Below are 17,274 nucleotides of genomic sequence, written 5' to 3'. Positions count from 1 at the left end.
GAAGCGTGTGTGAAGGACTCCTGTGCCTGTAACTCTGGGGGTGACTGTGAGTGTTTCTGCACAGCGGTGGCAGCTTACGCTGCTGCCTGTAACATAGCTGGAGTGTGCGTGAGGTGGAGAACTCCCAAAGTCTGCCGTGAGTCTTTGTCCTTCTAACAAATGAAACACATAAAGCATCTGTCATTGTCATTCTGTTGTATTGTGATACACTGACCCTAACAGAGAGGGTGTTTGCTGTTGTCTTGTCTCTGTCCTACACAGCTCTGTTCTGTGATTATTACAACCCATCTGGAGAATGTGAATGGCACTACGAACCCTGTGGTAAACCATGTATGAAGACATGCACAAATCCTTCAGGATTATGCACCAATCCGATACCAGCTCTGGAAGGTATGATGTATACATTTATGGAAAACAGAGGATGTACGATAACATAAAACTAAATGCCAGAGGAGAATTCAAGTATAGCAGGCAGAAAAGTAGTTAAAAGCAAATGTTAATACAAATGAGGACAATAAGTAGAAGTCCTGTTTCACGGCTCAAGTTTGTTAACTCATATCCATTCTGTATTGTTCTATGTTCTCCACGGAAAATGTTAACATAGGGTGCTACCCACGATGCCCTCCGGAACGACCTTATCTGGAAGAATCTACTATGGAATGTGTGCAGATGAAGCAGTGTGGCTGTTATGTTGATGGGAAGCATTATGAGGAAGGAGAGGATTTTCCTTCAGACATCCCTTCAGTCCAGAACTGCCACAAATGGTAATTATGTAGATGTAATTCTGTAGAAAGATTCAATTAACTACACATACAGTGAGAGAACGGTGGAATGTCTATTGTGTGTGCCAAAACTCCCCAAATGGGAATAAATCAACCAAAGTGAGGGATTCAAATTCAAAGTGAGGGATTCAAATTCATATAATATGTGCAGATTCTATGCATTTTTATGCATAGAATCTGCACATATTATCACTTTGTATGAAATTGGGATACATGTATTTTCATTCCTCAGCCGACTCTGTGCTCCATACATTAGGCAAATGAGCTGAGAACATGAAAACCCGAAATGTGTTTAATTATTCAAATCTCCAAATTAATACAAAAGAACAAATTAAATTGAAACTGTCCACTGCTACGGTAAATGTTCTAAAACAATAACACTCCTCTTGACATGTGTGCTTTAAAAGAGAAGAGTATTATGAATACAATTTGTTATCTTATGAATGTGATGTCAAATTGTAATGTCATATTAAATATTCATGAACTAAACTTCTCTTAATCTCTATGTTTGAAGTTCTTGTGAATCCACAAAAGCGATCTGCACCTATGATGTCAAGGGTAACTATTAGTCTGATATATTTATAATGTAATATTATGACTTTAAACATATTTACTATAAACATGACTGTATCAATAACGTGTGTGTGTGTGTGTGTGTGTGTGTGTGTGTGTGTGTGTCTGTTTCTATTCCAGCCTGCTATTGTTTGTACAAGGGGAATAAATATGAATATGGAGCAACAATCTACGACACACATGATGGATATGATACTTGTATCACTGCAACCTGCGGAAAGAATGGAAACATTACAAGGGTCATGAAGCCATGTGTTACAAGTACTACAACTACACCAACAACTACACGTGCCCCAATTACTACACCTTTTATCTTTAGTACCACCACTATTCAAGCTACTACTACTAAGCCAACCACAACCACGGAAAAACCCACAATCACAGAAAAGCCTCCAACAGAAACAACTACCACAGGAAAACCTACAACTACCACAATCACAGAAAAACCTCCAACAGAAACAACTACCACAATCACAGAAAAACCTCCAACAGAAACAACTACCACAATCACAGAAAAGCCTCCAACAGAAACAACTACCACAGGAAAACCTACAACTACCACAATCACAGAAAAACCTCCAACAGAAACAACTACCACAATCACAGAAAAGCCTCCAACAGAAACAACTACCACAGGAAAACCTACAACTACCACAATCACAGAAAAACCTCCAACAGAAACAACTACCACAATCACAGAAAAGCCTCCAACAGAAACAACTACCACAGGAAAACCTACAACTACCACAATCACAGAAAAACCTCCAACAGAAACAACTACCACAATCACAGAAAAGCCTCCAACAGAAACAACTACCACAGGAAAACCTACAACTACCACAATCACAGAAAAACCTCCAACAGAAACAACTACCACAATCACAGAAAAGCCTCCAACAGAAACAACTACCACAGGAAAACCTACAACTACCACAATCACAGAAAAACCTCCAACAGAAACAACTACCACAATCACAGAAAAGCCTCCAACAGAAACAACTACCACAGGAAAACCTAAAACTACCACAATCACAGAAAAGCCTCCAACAGAAACAACTACCACAATCACAGAAAAGCCTCCAACAGAAACAACTACCACAGGAAAACCTACAACTACCACAATCACAGAAAAGCCTCCAACAGAAACAACTACCACAATCACAGAAAAGCCTCCAACAGAAACAACTACCACAGGAAAACCTACAACTACCACAATCACAGAAAAACCTCCAACAGAAACAACTACCACAATCACAGAAAAACCTCCAACAGAAACAACTACCACAATCACAGAAAAACCTCCAACAGAAACAACTACCACAATCACAGAAAAGCCTCCAACAGAAACAACTACCACAATCACAGAAAAGCCTCCAACAGAAACAACTACCACAGGAAAACCTACAACTACCACAATCACAGAAAAACCTCCAACAGAAACAACTACCACAATCACAGAAAAGCCTCCAACAGAAACAACTACCACAGGAAAACCTACAACTACCACAATCACAGAAAAACCTCCAACAGAAACAACTACAACAATCACAGAAAAACCTCCAACAGAAACAACTACCACAATCACAGAAAAGCCTCCAACAGAAACAACTACCACAGGAAAACCTACAACTACCACAATCACAGAAAAACCTCCAACAGAAACAACTACCACAATCACAGAAAAGCCTCCAACAGAAACAACTACCACAGGAAAACCTACAACTACCACAATCACAGAAAAGCCTCCAACAGAAACAACTACCACAGGAAAACCTACAACTACCACAATCACAGAAAAACCTCCAACAGAAACAACTACCACAATCACAGAAAAACCTCCAACAGAAACAACTACCACAATCACAGAAAAGCCTCCAAAAGAAACAACTACCACAGGAAAACCTACAACTACCACAATCACAGAAAAACCTCCAACAGAAACAACTACCACAATCACAGAAACAACTACCACAGGAAAACCTACAACTACCACTATCACAGAAAAACCTCCAACAGAAACAACTACAACAATCACAGAAAAACCTCCAACAGAAACAACTACCACAATCACAGAAAAGCCTCCAACAGAAACAACTACCACAGGAAAACCTACAACTACCACAATCACAGAAAAACCTCCAACAGAAACAACTACCACAATCACAGAAAAGCCTCCAACAGAAACAACTACCACAGGAAAACCTACAACTACCACAATCACAGAAAAGCCTCCAACAGAAACAACTACCACAGGGAAACCTACAACTACCACAATCACAGAAAAACCTCCAACAGAAACAACTACCACAGGGAAACCTACAACTACCACAATCACAGAAAAACCTCCAACAGAAACAACTACAACAATCACAGAAAAACCTCCCACAGAAACAACTACCACAATCACAGAACAGCCTCCAACAGAAACAACTACCACAGGAAAACCTACAACTACCACAATCACAGAAAAACCTCCAACAGAAACAACTACCACAATCACAGAAAAACCTCCAACAGAAACAACTACCACAGGGAAACCTACAACTACCACAATCACAGAAAAACCTCCAACAGAAACAACTACAACAATCACAGAAAAACCTCCCACAGAAACAACTACCACAATCACAGAACAGCCTCCAACAGAAACAACTACCACAGGAAAACCTACAACTACCACAATCACAGAAAAACCTCCCACAGAAACAACTACCACAATCACAGAACAGCCTCCAACAGAAACAACTACCACAGGAAAACCTACAACTACAACAATCACAGAAAAACCTCCCACAGAAACAACTACCACAATCACAGAACAGCCTCCAACAGAAACAACTACCACAGGAAAACCTACAACTACCACAATCACAGAAAAACCTCCAACAGAAACAACTACCACAGGAAAACCTACAACTACCACAATCACAGAAAAACCTCCAACAGAAACAACTACAACAATCACAGAAAAACCTCCCACAGAAACAACTACCACAATCACAGAACAGCCTCCAACAGAAACAACTACCACAGGAAAACCTACAACTACCACAATCACAGAAAAACCTCCAACAGAAACAACTACCACAATCACAGAAAAGCCTCCAACAGAAACAACTACCACAGGAAAACCTACAACTACCACAATCACAGAAAAACCTCCAACAGAAACAACTACAACAATCACAGAAAAACCTCCAACAGAAACAACTACCACAATCACAGAAAAGCCTCCAACAGAAACAACTACCACAGGAAAACCTACAACTACCACAATCACAGAAAAACCTCCAACAGAAACAACTACCACAATCACAGAAAAACCTCCAACAGAAACAACTACCACAATCACAGAAAAGCCTCCAACAGAAACAACTACCACAGGAAAACCTACAACTACCACAATCACAGAAAAACCTCCAACAGAAACAACTACCACAATCACAGAAAAGCCTCCAACAGAAACAACTACCACAATCACAGAAAAGCCTCCAACAGAAACAACTACCACAGGAAAACCTACAACTACCACAATCACAGAAAAACCTCCAACAGAAACAACTACCACAATCACAGAAAAGCCTCCAACAGAAACAACTACCACAGGAAAACCTACAACTACCACAATCACAGAAAAGCCTCCAACAGAAACAACTACCACAGGGAAACCTACAACTACCACAATCACAGAAAAACCTCCAACAGAAACAACTACCACAGGGAAACCTACAACTACCACAATCACAGAAAAACCTCCAACAGAAACAACTACAACAATCACAGAAAAACCTCCCACAGAAACAACTACCACAATCACAGAAAAGCCTCCAACAGAAACAACTACCACAGGAAAACCTACAACTACCACAATCACAGAAAAACCTCCAACAGAAACAACTACCACAATCACAGAAAAGCCTCCAACAGAAACAACTACCACAGGAAAACCTACAACTACCACAATCACAGAAAAACCTCCAACAGAAACAACTACAACAATCACAGAAAAACCTCCAACAGAAACAACTACCACAATCACAGAAAAGCCTCCAACAGAAACAACTACCACAGGAAAACCTACAACTACCACAATCACAGAAAAACCTCCAACAGAAACAACTACCACAATCACAGAAAAACCTCCAACAGAAACAACTACCACAATCACAGAAAAGCCTCCAACAGAAACAACTACCACAGGAAAACCTACAACTACCACAATCACAGAAAAACCTCCAACAGAAACAACTACCACAATCACAGAAAAGCCTCCAACAGAAACAACTACCACAGGAAAACCTACAACTACCACAATCACAGAAAAACCTCCAACAGAAACAACTACAACAATCACAGAAAAACCTCCAACAGAAACAACTACCACAATCACAGAAAAGCCTCCAACGGAAACAACTACCACAGGAAAACCTACAACTACCACAATCACAGAAACACCTCCAACAGAAACAACTACCACAATCACAGAAAAGCCTCCAACAGAAACAACTACAACAGGAAAACCTACAACTACCACAATCACAGAAAAACCTCCAACAGAAACAACTACCACAATCACAGAAAAGCCTCCAACAGAAACAACTACCACAGGAAAACCTACAACTACCACAATCACAGAAAAACCTCCAACAGAAACAACTACCACAATCACAGAAAAACCTCCAACAGAAACAACTACCACAATCACAGAAAAACCTCCAACAGAAACAACTACCACAATCACAGAAAAGCCTCCAACAGAAACAACTACCACAGGAAAACCTACAACTACGACAACCACAGAAAAACCCGTAATCACAGAAAAACCAAGTACCACAGTTAAACCGACCACAGAAAGAGTGATAACATGTAAATGCAAATTCGAGAACCAGGAATTTGTTCAGGGTACGTAAAAATGTTCCTGTAACCATTGGCACCCATGGCTTTTTTCACATATGTTTTAAATCAGCATAGTGTAAGAATTAATGTTTTTTCCTTCTCCCATAATAGGAGCTATTATCTATAATGCAACTGATGGTGATGGCTGGTGTTACTTTGCTGAATGTGATCCCAATGCGTGTACGGGTAACATTACAAAACACAGTAGACCATGCCAGTCTACAACCACAACCACAACAAAGATCACCACTCCTGTAGTAACCACTCCATCTGTGGATTGTTATTACCTAGAGCCACCATTAAAGGTATTCAAGCACGTTCATGCAAATGTGGAACAAAAACTATATTAGAGTTGAATGAACACCATTAATTTAGTACTGATTTTGTGGTTTTGAATGTTTTTCTTTACTCTCCTTGATTAGAATGGACAAACCAGGGAATCAGGCTGTAAAATAGAAGAATGTTCATCTGGAAAAGTAATTACAGCATTTAAGACATGTATAGATACACCAAAACCCACATGTTCAAATGGACGTCCACCAGTCAAGGTCTATGATGATGATGATGGCTGTTGTTTTCACCATGAATGTCAATGTAAGTTCATATCAATACTAGATTTTATCCTAAATCTACCAATAAACGATATGTTCTGCTTCAATGTGACCTTTAATGCTTTATGTTATTATCCATCCAGGTGTCTGCGATGGCTGGGGAGATCGTCATCATATTACATTTGATGGACAATCTTACAACTTTCAAGAAAATTGCACATATGTTTTATTTAAAGAAATCGTTACAAAATACAATCTGACTGTTCTTATTCAAAATGAGAATTGTTATGAAAATGTTACATGTGACCGCTCCTTGATCGTACGCTACAAACTGCATGAAATTATTCTCACACAAAAGAGTGGAGAGGCGACTGAGAACAAGGTAAATAATATCACGGTGAACTGCTCTAAATACTTGTGGAATTACTCTAAATAGACAATGAACTACTACATTTCAATCTAATTAACTTTTTCCCCCCAGGTAATTGTCAATGGCAAGCGTGTAATCCCAACCTTCTCTAATGATGACCTCATCATAACAAGTACTGGAATTGAGATGCTGGTGAAAATCCCAGATATTGAAGGCGTTGTGAAGTTCAAAGGACTTCGGTATAGCATCAGACTGCCAAACTCCCGTTTCCACAACAACACAGAGGGACAGTGTGGTGAGATACCGCTTGAATTACATTTGCGTTGAGGAACAGTGAGGGGGTCATGTCATGTGATAAATGTTATATTACTGGTAAACACATAAACATCTGTTCTCTCTGTGTTTCCCTCTCTCCACACAAACTGTCCTGACAGGCACATGTGACAACGACAAAACCAATGAATGCAGATTACCCGATGGTCAGATCATTACTGACTGTACTGAAATGGCTTATAAATGGCATGTCAGAGATAACATCACTGCCAATGCGACAAATACTTATTGTGAAAAGCCACCTCCTACAACCCCAACCCCCAGCACCACCCTACCGCCCCAATCGACCCCTGCTGGCACAACGCAACAATCGACCCCAGGGCGCACAGGCCCAACACAACAATCGACCACAGGCCAAACGCAACAATCGACCACTGCAGGTCAAACACAATCGACCACTGCAGGCACCACACGTTTCGGCACCACTGAACGCCCAATTGAATGCGTGGGCGAAGTCTGTAAAGTCATCATGGGCCCGTAAGAAGGAATCAATCATCATGCTAAATCGTATCTGTGTAATGTAAGTCACACACTAACACAAGTGTACTTTATTTGCACATGCAGGGTTTTTAAGGACTGCCACGAAGTCATTTCACCAACACCATTCCATGACGCCTGTCAGGATGATTGTTCCAAGCAATTTATCGTGAAGACCTGCAGTAGTTTGGAGGCATACGCTGAAGAATGTGCAGAAAACAACATCTGTCTTGACTGGAGGCATCTTACATTTGGAATGTGTGGTATGAAGGTTTTGTTTGTTTGTGTCTCATAAAGTCACAATACATGTACAGAGTTAATAATAATAATCAGACTAACTGTCTACATGTATCAGCTTGATTCTTAATCTGCTTCTTCTTGTTTCAGAATCTAAATGCCCCAAGGGCCAGATCTACAAGGCGTGTGGTCCAACCTCTTCACAAGCAACATGTAATGGAAGGTACCTGCTGTAGTCATTCTTTTAAGATTAATTTCTTTAGCATTTTGAAGGCAAACATACAGGGATTGATTGATTGATTGAAGAATTTATTAACAGTTTGCAGAATTACAGTACATTTCAAGCACAAACTCAATACAAAGGCTGTTAACTGTGAGTGGACGACCCAATTAAGCATTACACTTGTTTCCAATAGGGTCCACCATGTTCAAATCATCAAAACATTTAGAGACGTACAAATAGACACTTCTATAGACAGAACAGGAATTCATCATAAAGGAGGTAAAAAGGGAAAAGAAACATATACAGTGAGGGGAAAAAAAGGGGTGGGCGGTGGGGGGGATTCACGTTCAGCTCCGTTAATTTGTTTGTTTTCCTTGGAGGAGCTGCGTTGGGTCCCCAAGTTGGCTCAGTGGCCATACCTTGAGTTGGCTGTGTGGCCGCGACCGTCTCTTGTGTTGTCCTTGCGTTCGTGTTTGAGGGATTCCGATTTTACAGGGGCCAGTTTCGAATTGCAGCCGTCCGTAGGTGCCCTTTGAGAGCGGTTTTGAAAGAGTCAAGGGATTCACATGTCTTAATGACAGTTGGTAGGGCGTTCCACATTTTGGTGGCATAGGAGCGAAAAGAATTTAGTCCCTTGTTTGTGCCGAATCTGGGTTGTACATGGTTCGTTGCACTCCCTCTGGTGTTGTGGGTGTGGACTTCGTTAACATTAAGGAAGTATCTAGACAGGTACATGGGTATCTTGGTGGTGTATCGAATCTTGTGGACCAGACCCATTGCAAGATGCTGTACTCTGTCGTCGACCCTAAGCCATTCCAGCCTGTCGAAGTGGGCAGGGGTGAGGTGGGTTCGGGGGGCTAGGTCAAGTAGGAGCCTGACCAGTTTGTTTTGGGAAGTCTGGAGCCTGGTTTTAAGGGCCTTTGAGGTGCTGTGGTACCAGGAGGTGCATGCATAGTCAAAGAAACCCTGTACAAGGGCTCCTGTTAAGGTCTTCAAGGTGTTTTTGTTGACCAGTGAGGAGATCCTGTAAAGGAATCTTGTTCTATGGTTGACCTTTTTGATTACGTTGGTGGCCATTTTATCACCAGAAAGATTAGCCTCCAGGATGGAACCTAGGTAGGTAATTTCATCTTTACGTGTGATAACATTGTCACCCACTTTAACCAAGAAGCCATTTGCCTTGCTGAGATTACTATTAGAGCCAAAGAGAATGGATTCAGTTTTTCCCAGGTGTAAAGATAGTTTGTTATCAGCGAGCCAGGTGCAGATTCTACCGAGTTCAGAGCTGAGGGCATTTTCAACCTGCAGTTTGTCCCTGTCCGAGACCAGCAGTGCTGAGTCATCTGCGAACAGGAACAAGTTGCAGTCACAAGCTGAAGTCATGTCGTTTACATATATTAGGAACAGTAGAGCCCCTAGTATGCTTCCTTGTGGAACGCCACAGCTCACTGGGAGGGGGGGGGGACAGTGTTCCGTTCACTTCCACCATCTGATGACATGCAGTAACGCACCTTGGGTTTGGATTTGAACGGGGTTCAGTGTTATGAAGCACTATAGCTACCGGTATATGAGCTCCTAACCTCGCGTCACCAGGCTTTCCACCTCGGAGGAAAGCCTGGGTGACAGCAGACTGCTGGGCGAGCGCTGGCACTTTGGCATGGGGGGTCAGATCAACATATGGAATGAATTTTGTACTGGCCATATGGAGCGTCTCTTGAATCTACAGGGTTTGATGAGGTCAGATCAACATATGGAATGTGAGCACATGACGTAGAGATACTGTGTAATGATTTGCGGGATTTTTCAAAATCTGGAGTAGTAGCAAAACATGTGTTATACAAAAGTCGGCCTCCTGTTGGCGCTATAACAGGCCGTTCAGGAAAATAAGGTTCATGTGTGAGTGTGTGTGCAAAGTTTGGCATGGATCGGGCCAACGGTGCCAGAGATCAGCTGGTAACGGACGGACGGACGGACGGAGTGCAAAACATACTCTCCCCATACCTTCGGCCTGGTGGAGACAATAATGCAGAGACCCAAGGGGGATAGCACCCTATAGTGGCAGATGTCAGACTTGGTCATATTACATTAGTAGTTTTTATTCTCTGTACACAACATTAAGTGATCTCCTGATGTTTGTATCATCTTTCTGTCATGTATTTCTTCTTCTTCTTAGATACAATGATAAGAATGTGGCGAACAAGACACAAATTTCTGCGTCTCGGGAAGGATGTTTCTGCCCTGAAGGGACTGTCTTGTTCAGTTCAAAGTCGAATGCCTGTGTTTCCAGCTGTAAGTCCAAATATTTACAAAATAGGATATGTTCTTGAAATTATTATTATTATTATTATTATTATTGCGCAGTTAACTATTGAATGTACGCCTAAGGGCGAGAAGCGCCTTACTGGTTATTATTATTATTACCCTTATTATCATTATTATTATCATTATTATTATTATTATTATTGTTATTATTATTATTATTATTATTATTATTATTATTATTATTAGTGTTGTTTTCTCAATGAGATTAATCTAACCTTTGTATTCTATCAGGTTGTACCGGTCCGGACGGCAATCCTAAAGAGGTAGATGTTACGTGATTTTTACCTCTGTTTAAATATTTCTGCCATTGTTTAATAGTTTAGTAGTAATAGTGGACAGACAGACAGACAGACAGAGAGACAGACAGACAGACAGACAGTAATGGTGTATGATGACAGCCTAGGTTTTGTTAGATCTTCTGTTGGTACTAACATTGTTTCTGATCAAGGTGGGTGACACATGGAGGAGTGATTGTAAGCAGTGTACTTGTGATGAAACCTCAATGAGTGTTGAGTGTGAGCCAGTGGCTTGTGCAACCCAACCATCTCCTCCTAGATGTGACAAAGATGGAGAGGTGCTGGTCAACGAAACCAAAGACTGCTGTCCAGTATCAAAATGTGGTGAGTTGTTTGTATGCCAACATAAAAGAATAATAATTAAATTAGACAATCCTTTCCAGAGTCGTAGTGTTAATGTAACCCACAGAGTATACAATACTAAAGTCACAGTATTTCCAAATATAAATCTTTATTTGCTCGAAATAACAAATTTGAATTCTATAAAAGCCCACATGATGAAAATATTCCTGATGTGCTACAATGTTCTACTTTGATGGTAATCATATATACGTGATCTTCCTTCACCCACAGAGTGTGATAAAACAAAGTGTTCAAATCGCACACAAAAGTGTGCAACAGGGTTTGAAATGACCGTAGAAGACTTACCCGACAAATGTTGTGACTCATTTACATGTAGTAAGTTATTTGATTGATTCTGTATTCTGATTCTGTATTGTTATTTTCATTGATATTGACTTTGATGATGATTATGTCAGGAATGTGAGTGTTTGAATTCATTTGAAATATACAACATTATGCTTCTTCTCCAGAACCCAAAAAGGTTTGTGTCTACAATGACACTGAATACAAGGTAAGCCGTGATGTCGATTTGTGAACATTCCTAATCAAACATTTGCAATACAAACAAGCTACAGACAATGCTCATTGGAATAACTGTATTTTGATACATTTAAATATCTGTCGGACAAAGGTAATGAGCTTTCCATTCTGTCACAGACAGGTGTATCCATCCCATCCCAAGACATTTGCAAGAAATGCAATTGTAGTGAAAAAACGGATAACATCACATCTCTGAATGTTATCGAGTGTGAACCTATAAAATGTGACACCAACTGTTCCCAGGTAAATGTGCATGACATTAATAACCTTCTGCTCAGTATTGGATTGGGATTTTCTATTCATTTTTCAAATCACAATTTTTTTAATCAAAAAAGCAATCTTTAATTGCTTTTGCTTTTATCAAGGCTATAAATCACACCTCTTTCACACATAACTATGCACTGAATCTCTGTATCTTAGCTATCATCTGTATGTGATCATGTGCAGAATTGGTCATGTCAGACTGCTTGTGAAACCATATTTATTCTTACAATAATGCATGGTGTTGTTTGGAACTGTATCAACTGTTAACAGCTTAAACAACCATAAAATGACAGGATCAATATAATTTAATTTGAATATTGTTGATGATGTCATCAGCAATACATGCTGTCAGGAGATACAACAGATATATTAAGTATATTAAAAGGCATCACATTCATCTTCTTAATAATTGCATTGATTGTTGATCCCCAAAATATGCTGTTTTTCAAACAGGGCTTCAAGTATGAAAATGTGACAGGACAATGTTGTGGAACGTGCAAAAAGACCAGCTGCATTGTTCTTCTACCAGACAACACATCTTATGTTATTGAGGTGAGTTCAATAGAAAACCATTTGAAAACACTTAGTTTTACTAGTTTCCAACAGGTTGTTGTTGGAAATGTGTTTTATGTTCCATCAAACCATATCATGTCTTTTAAAATGTAATTAATTGCATCCTCTCACAGCCTTCACAAACCTGGTCTCCACCAAACGACAACTGTACAAAGTATGAATGCGTCGCAGACCAACTCACAGTCCTTGAACAGAAAACTGAATGTGCTGAATATGATCCCAGCAACTGCCTTCCAGTGAGTAGCCTATATCTGGATACTAGCTTCATAACAACTGCCTTCCAGTGAGTAGCCTATATCTGGATACTAGCTTCATAACAACTGCCTTCCAGTGAGTAGCCTATATCTGGATACTAGCTTCATAACAACTGCCTTCCAGTGAGTAGCCTATATCTGGATACTAGCTTCATAACAACTGCCTTCCAGTGAGTAGCCTATATCTGGATACTAGCTTCATAACAACTGCCTTCCAGTGAGTAGCCTATATCTGGATACTAGCTTCATAACAACTGCCTTCCAGTGAGTAGCCTATATCTGGATACTAGCTTCATAACAACTGCCTTCCAGTGAGTAGCTAGCCTATATCTGGATACTAGCTTCATAACAACTGCCTTCCAGTGAGTAGCCTATATCTGGATACTAGCTTCATAACAACTGCCTTCCAGTGAGTAGCCTATATCTGGATACTAGCTTCATAACAACTGCCTTCCAGTGAGTAGCCTATATCTGGATACTAGCTTCATAACAACTGCCTTCCAGTGAGTACCCTATATCTGGATACTAGCTTCATAACAACTGCCTTCCAGTGAGTAGCCTATATCTGGATACTAGCTTCATAACGTTTTATAAGAAAGGAATTTTGTATTTGTGAACGCTCAGGCTTTTCAGGAACATTGATCTTTCATCTGCAAGATTGAAGTGAAACGTGACGTTAGTCTTCATTGCTTGCAGTAGTAAGAAGCTGTAGTCAGTAACCAATAGTAACATGGCGTTTTATCTGATGATTTCAATTTGTATACAATTTGTATTACAGGGGACAGAAAAATGGGACAAGAAAGGCTGTTGCAAAACATGTAAGAATTCATTAACATTTGTTATGCTGTTTTTTTAACTGGTGTTTCCATTAATTTATAGTAGGCTAAAATGTTTCTAATAACTGTGGCTTTGTAATGTGTATGCATAGACTTGTAAATGTAAGAGACTGTTATCAGTTATTGTATTCTTTCTCTTTGATAAATATTACCTTGTATGTGCAAACCAGGTACCAAGCGTCACAACTGTGTACATACGAACGAAACAACCATCGTGGAGGTTAAAAAGGAACGACCTACAAGTCGACCCAGCAGTTCCAGTGAAACTCAAACTGTCACTGTTCCTACAAGTCAGTTCATCGGTTCCAAAAAAACTACAACTGTGGCTGTACCTACAACTCGGGTCATCGAAGGAACTAAAACTGTCCCTGTACCGACAGCTCAGTCCGTAGGTCCTGAAGGAACTAAAACTGCCGCTGTAACTACAGCTCAGCCCATCGGTCCTGAAGGAACTAAAACTGTCTCTGTACCTACAGCTCAGTCCGTAGGTCCCGAAGGAACTAAAACTGCCGCTGTAACTACAGCTGAGCCCATCGGACCCGGAGGAACTAAAACTGTCCCTATACCGACTGCTCAGTCCGTAGGTCCCGAAGGAACTAAAACTTCCGCTGTAACTCCAGGTCAGCCCATCGGTCCCGAAGGAACTAAAACGGTCTCTGTACCTACAGCTCAGTCCGTAGGTCCCGAAGGAACTAAAACTGCCGCTGTAACTACAGCTGAGCCCATCGGTCCCGAAGGAACTAAAACTGTCCGTGTACCTACAGCTCAGTCCGTAGGTCCCGAAGGAACTAAAACTTCCGCTGTAACTCCAGGTCAGCCCATCGGTCCCGGAGGAACTAAAACTGTCTCTGTACCAACAGCTCAGTCCGTAGGTCCCGAAGGAACTAAAACTTCCGCTGTAACTCCAGGTCAGCCCATCGGTCCCGAAGGATTTAAAACTGTCTCTGTACCGACAGCTCAGTCCGTAGGTCCCGAAGGAACTAAAACTGCCGCTGTAACTACAGCTGAGCCCATCGGTCCCGAAGGAACTAAAACTGTCCCTGTACCGACAGCTCAGTCCGTAGGTTCCGAAGGAACTAAAACTTCCGCTGTAACTCCAGGTCAGCCCATCGGTCCCGAAGGATTTAAAACTGTCTCTGTACCGACAGCTCAGTCCGTAGGTCCCGAAGGAACTAAAACTGCCGCTGTAACTACAGCTGAGCCCATCGGTCCCGAAGGAACTAAAACTGTCCCTATACCGACTGCTCAGTCCGTAGGTCCCGAAGGAACTAAAACTGCCGCTGTAACTCCAGGTCAGTTCATCGATCCCGAAGGATTTAAAACTGTCTCTGTACCTACAGCTCAGTCCGTAGGTCCCGAAGGAACTAAAACTGCCGCTGTAACTACAGGTCAGCCCATCGGTCCCGAAGGAACTAAAACTGTCTCTGTACCGACAGCTCAGTCCGTAGGTCCCGAAGGAACTAAAACTGCCGCTGTAACTACAGCTGAGCCCATCGGTCCCGAAGGAACTAAAACTGTCCCTATACCGACTGCTCAGTCCGTAGGTCCCGAAGGAACTAAAACTGCCGCTGTAACTCCAGGTCAGTTCATCGATCCCGAAGGATTTAAAACTGTCTCTGTACCTACAGCTCAGTCCGTAGGTCCCGAAGGAACTAAAACTGCCGCTGTAACTACAGGTCAGCCCATCGGTCCCGAAGGAACTAAAACTGTCTCTGTACCGACAGCTCAGTCCGTAGGTCCCGAAGGAACTAAAACTGCCGCTGTAACTACATCTGAGCCCATCGGTCCCGAAGGAACTAAAACTGTCCCTGTACCGACTTCTCAGTCCGTAGGTCCCGAAGGAACTAAAACTGCCGCTGTAACTCCAGGTCAGCCCATCGGTTCCGAAGGAACTAAAACTGTCCCTGTACCGACAGCTCAGTCCGTAGGTCCCGAAGGAACTAAAACTGCCGCTGTAACTCCAGGTCAGCCCATCGGTTCCGAAGGAACTAAAACTGTCTCTGTACCGACAGCTCAGACCATAGGTCCCAAAGGAGCTAAAACTGCCGCTGTAACTACAGCTGAACCCGTTGGTCCCGAAGGAACTAAAACTGTCCCTGTACCTACAACTCAGTCTGTCGGATCCAAAAAAACTGGAGCTGTCACTATCACAAGGCCGCTCATTGAGTTCAACAACACGCAAGCTGTCACTGAACCTACAGCTCGCTTCAGCGCTTCCACTGAAACTAAAACTGTACCAGTTGGTCCTGAAACTCAAATTGTTGAATGCAGATCAACAGTTCCAGTTGAAATGACATCCTGCGGTGGTAGCTGTCCAACATACTCAATGTAAGATTTCCATCTATTCTAGGATTTGGGATTGGGGTTTCATGGGAGGGATTTAGGCTATCACCAAATCGGCATACATTATTTGAAATTCTTCTCAAGACAACATCGTATGCATTTTTCAATGCAAAATATGCCAACAAATGAATCCATTTGCTAATAAAAACAGGATGGCAGTTCAAGGTCTCAGTGTAGCAATGGAAATTCCTGAATGTGTCAAACTGACATATTGAGCCTATGACACAGTGTGGCTTCCCCCCAGTAGGCTACCTTCACATTCAGTAGATCCTGTGATCTTTTGTGGCCAGATGTAATTTATTGGGGTCTAGTAGGACTATAGTAAATAATAAAAAAATAAATCGCCATAATATTTTGTAAATAAAGATGTATTTAGCCCCATGTTCGAGCCCCCCCTAATAGCTAAAATTGCTAAAACAAAAGAAAGCAGCAAATGAAGAAGAAAATAACACTCATCTTTTACTTTCTCTAATAACAACCTAAAACATGAACCTTAGTTGAAAAAAACTAAAGTTGTCCTTTAACCTAACTAAGGTTATACATTTGAGCGTACATGACTCAGTAGTGGGACAATTTGTGTGCTTGCTCCTAAAAGCATATTTGTTGCAGAACACGTTTATGTATTTGTTCTTATTTATTTAATTTTCTTACCTATCTTCCCATGGTTAAGAAGGTACTTTCTATATACCATATTAGTAACTGTCCAATATTTGTATTTGTTGATTAATGCCTTAATTTCCAGCAACTCTACCACTAACACTAACACTGTTCTTCTCTTGTCTCTAAAGGTATTCATCAAAGACAAATGGCTTAATGCACAAATGCACCTGTTGTCAGGAGATGGCCACCAGCACGAAGGAAGTAGAGTTGAAATGTGCTGATGGCACGACAGAGATGTACTCTTACACTGTCATTGAAAAGTGTGGTTGTCGTGACCTCAAGTGTGAGGATTTGGTGTGAGCAAATGTGCTTCTATTAAAGATGGAGTGCCACAATTTTTGTATTTTTCCAGTTTTTCATGTGTCTATGAGGGGGCAGTACTTCATTAGACACCCTGGAGTC

The 17,274-nt window shown here is 41.3% G+C and overlaps 2 protein-coding genes and 3 long non-coding RNA genes across 5 annotated transcripts in view; 4 read left to right on the top strand and 1 right to left on the bottom strand.

Annotated features, from left to right (window-relative positions):
* The first annotated feature begins 4 nt into the window (after nucleotides 1-4).
* LOC306932546 lies at nucleotides 5-634 on the top strand. The gene is made up of 3 exons (XR_013791124.1): nucleotides 5-136; nucleotides 262-390; nucleotides 605-634. It is a non-coding gene; the product is annotated as an uncharacterized lncRNA (long non-coding RNA).
* Nucleotides 635-654: 20 nt separating this feature from the next.
* LOC306933008 (uncharacterized protein) lies at nucleotides 655-3,445 on the top strand (the record flags this gene model as incomplete). The annotated part of the gene is made up of 3 exons (XM_079514978.1): nucleotides 655-764; nucleotides 1,297-1,340; nucleotides 2,721-3,445. Coding segments are annotated over 3 exons (879 nt in total), but the record flags the coding sequence as incomplete, so codon positions are not given.
* Nucleotides 3,446-4,001: 556 nt separating this feature from the next.
* Nucleotides 4,002-17,274, bottom strand: part of LOC306932537 — a 148,713-nt gene continuing 135,440 nt past the window's right edge. Inside the window, exon 3 of the long non-coding RNA XR_013791116.1 lies at nucleotides 4,002-4,064. This is a non-coding gene — a long non-coding RNA (uncharacterized lncRNA). The remainder of the gene's footprint in view (nucleotides 4,065-17,274) is intronic.
* Nucleotides 4,079-6,378, top strand: LOC306932884 (uncharacterized protein; the record flags this gene model as incomplete). Its single annotated transcript, XM_079514860.1, has 3 exons — nucleotides 4,079-4,727; nucleotides 4,839-5,751; nucleotides 6,363-6,378. Coding segments are annotated over 3 exons (1,578 nt in total), but the record flags the coding sequence as incomplete, so codon positions are not given.
* Nucleotides 7,055-7,853, top strand: LOC306932540. The gene is made up of 3 exons (XR_013791119.1): nucleotides 7,055-7,184; nucleotides 7,284-7,467; nucleotides 7,607-7,853. It is a non-coding gene; the product is annotated as an uncharacterized lncRNA (long non-coding RNA).

Source organism: Electrona antarctica (assembly GCF_951216825.1).
Source record: "Electrona antarctica genome assembly, chromosome: 11".
NCBI classification, from domain to species: domain Eukaryota; kingdom Metazoa; phylum Chordata; class Actinopteri; order Myctophiformes; family Myctophidae; genus Electrona; species Electrona antarctica.
The sequence above is the reverse complement of the archived record's forward strand: the minus strand, read 5'-3'. Positions and strand labels throughout refer to the sequence as shown.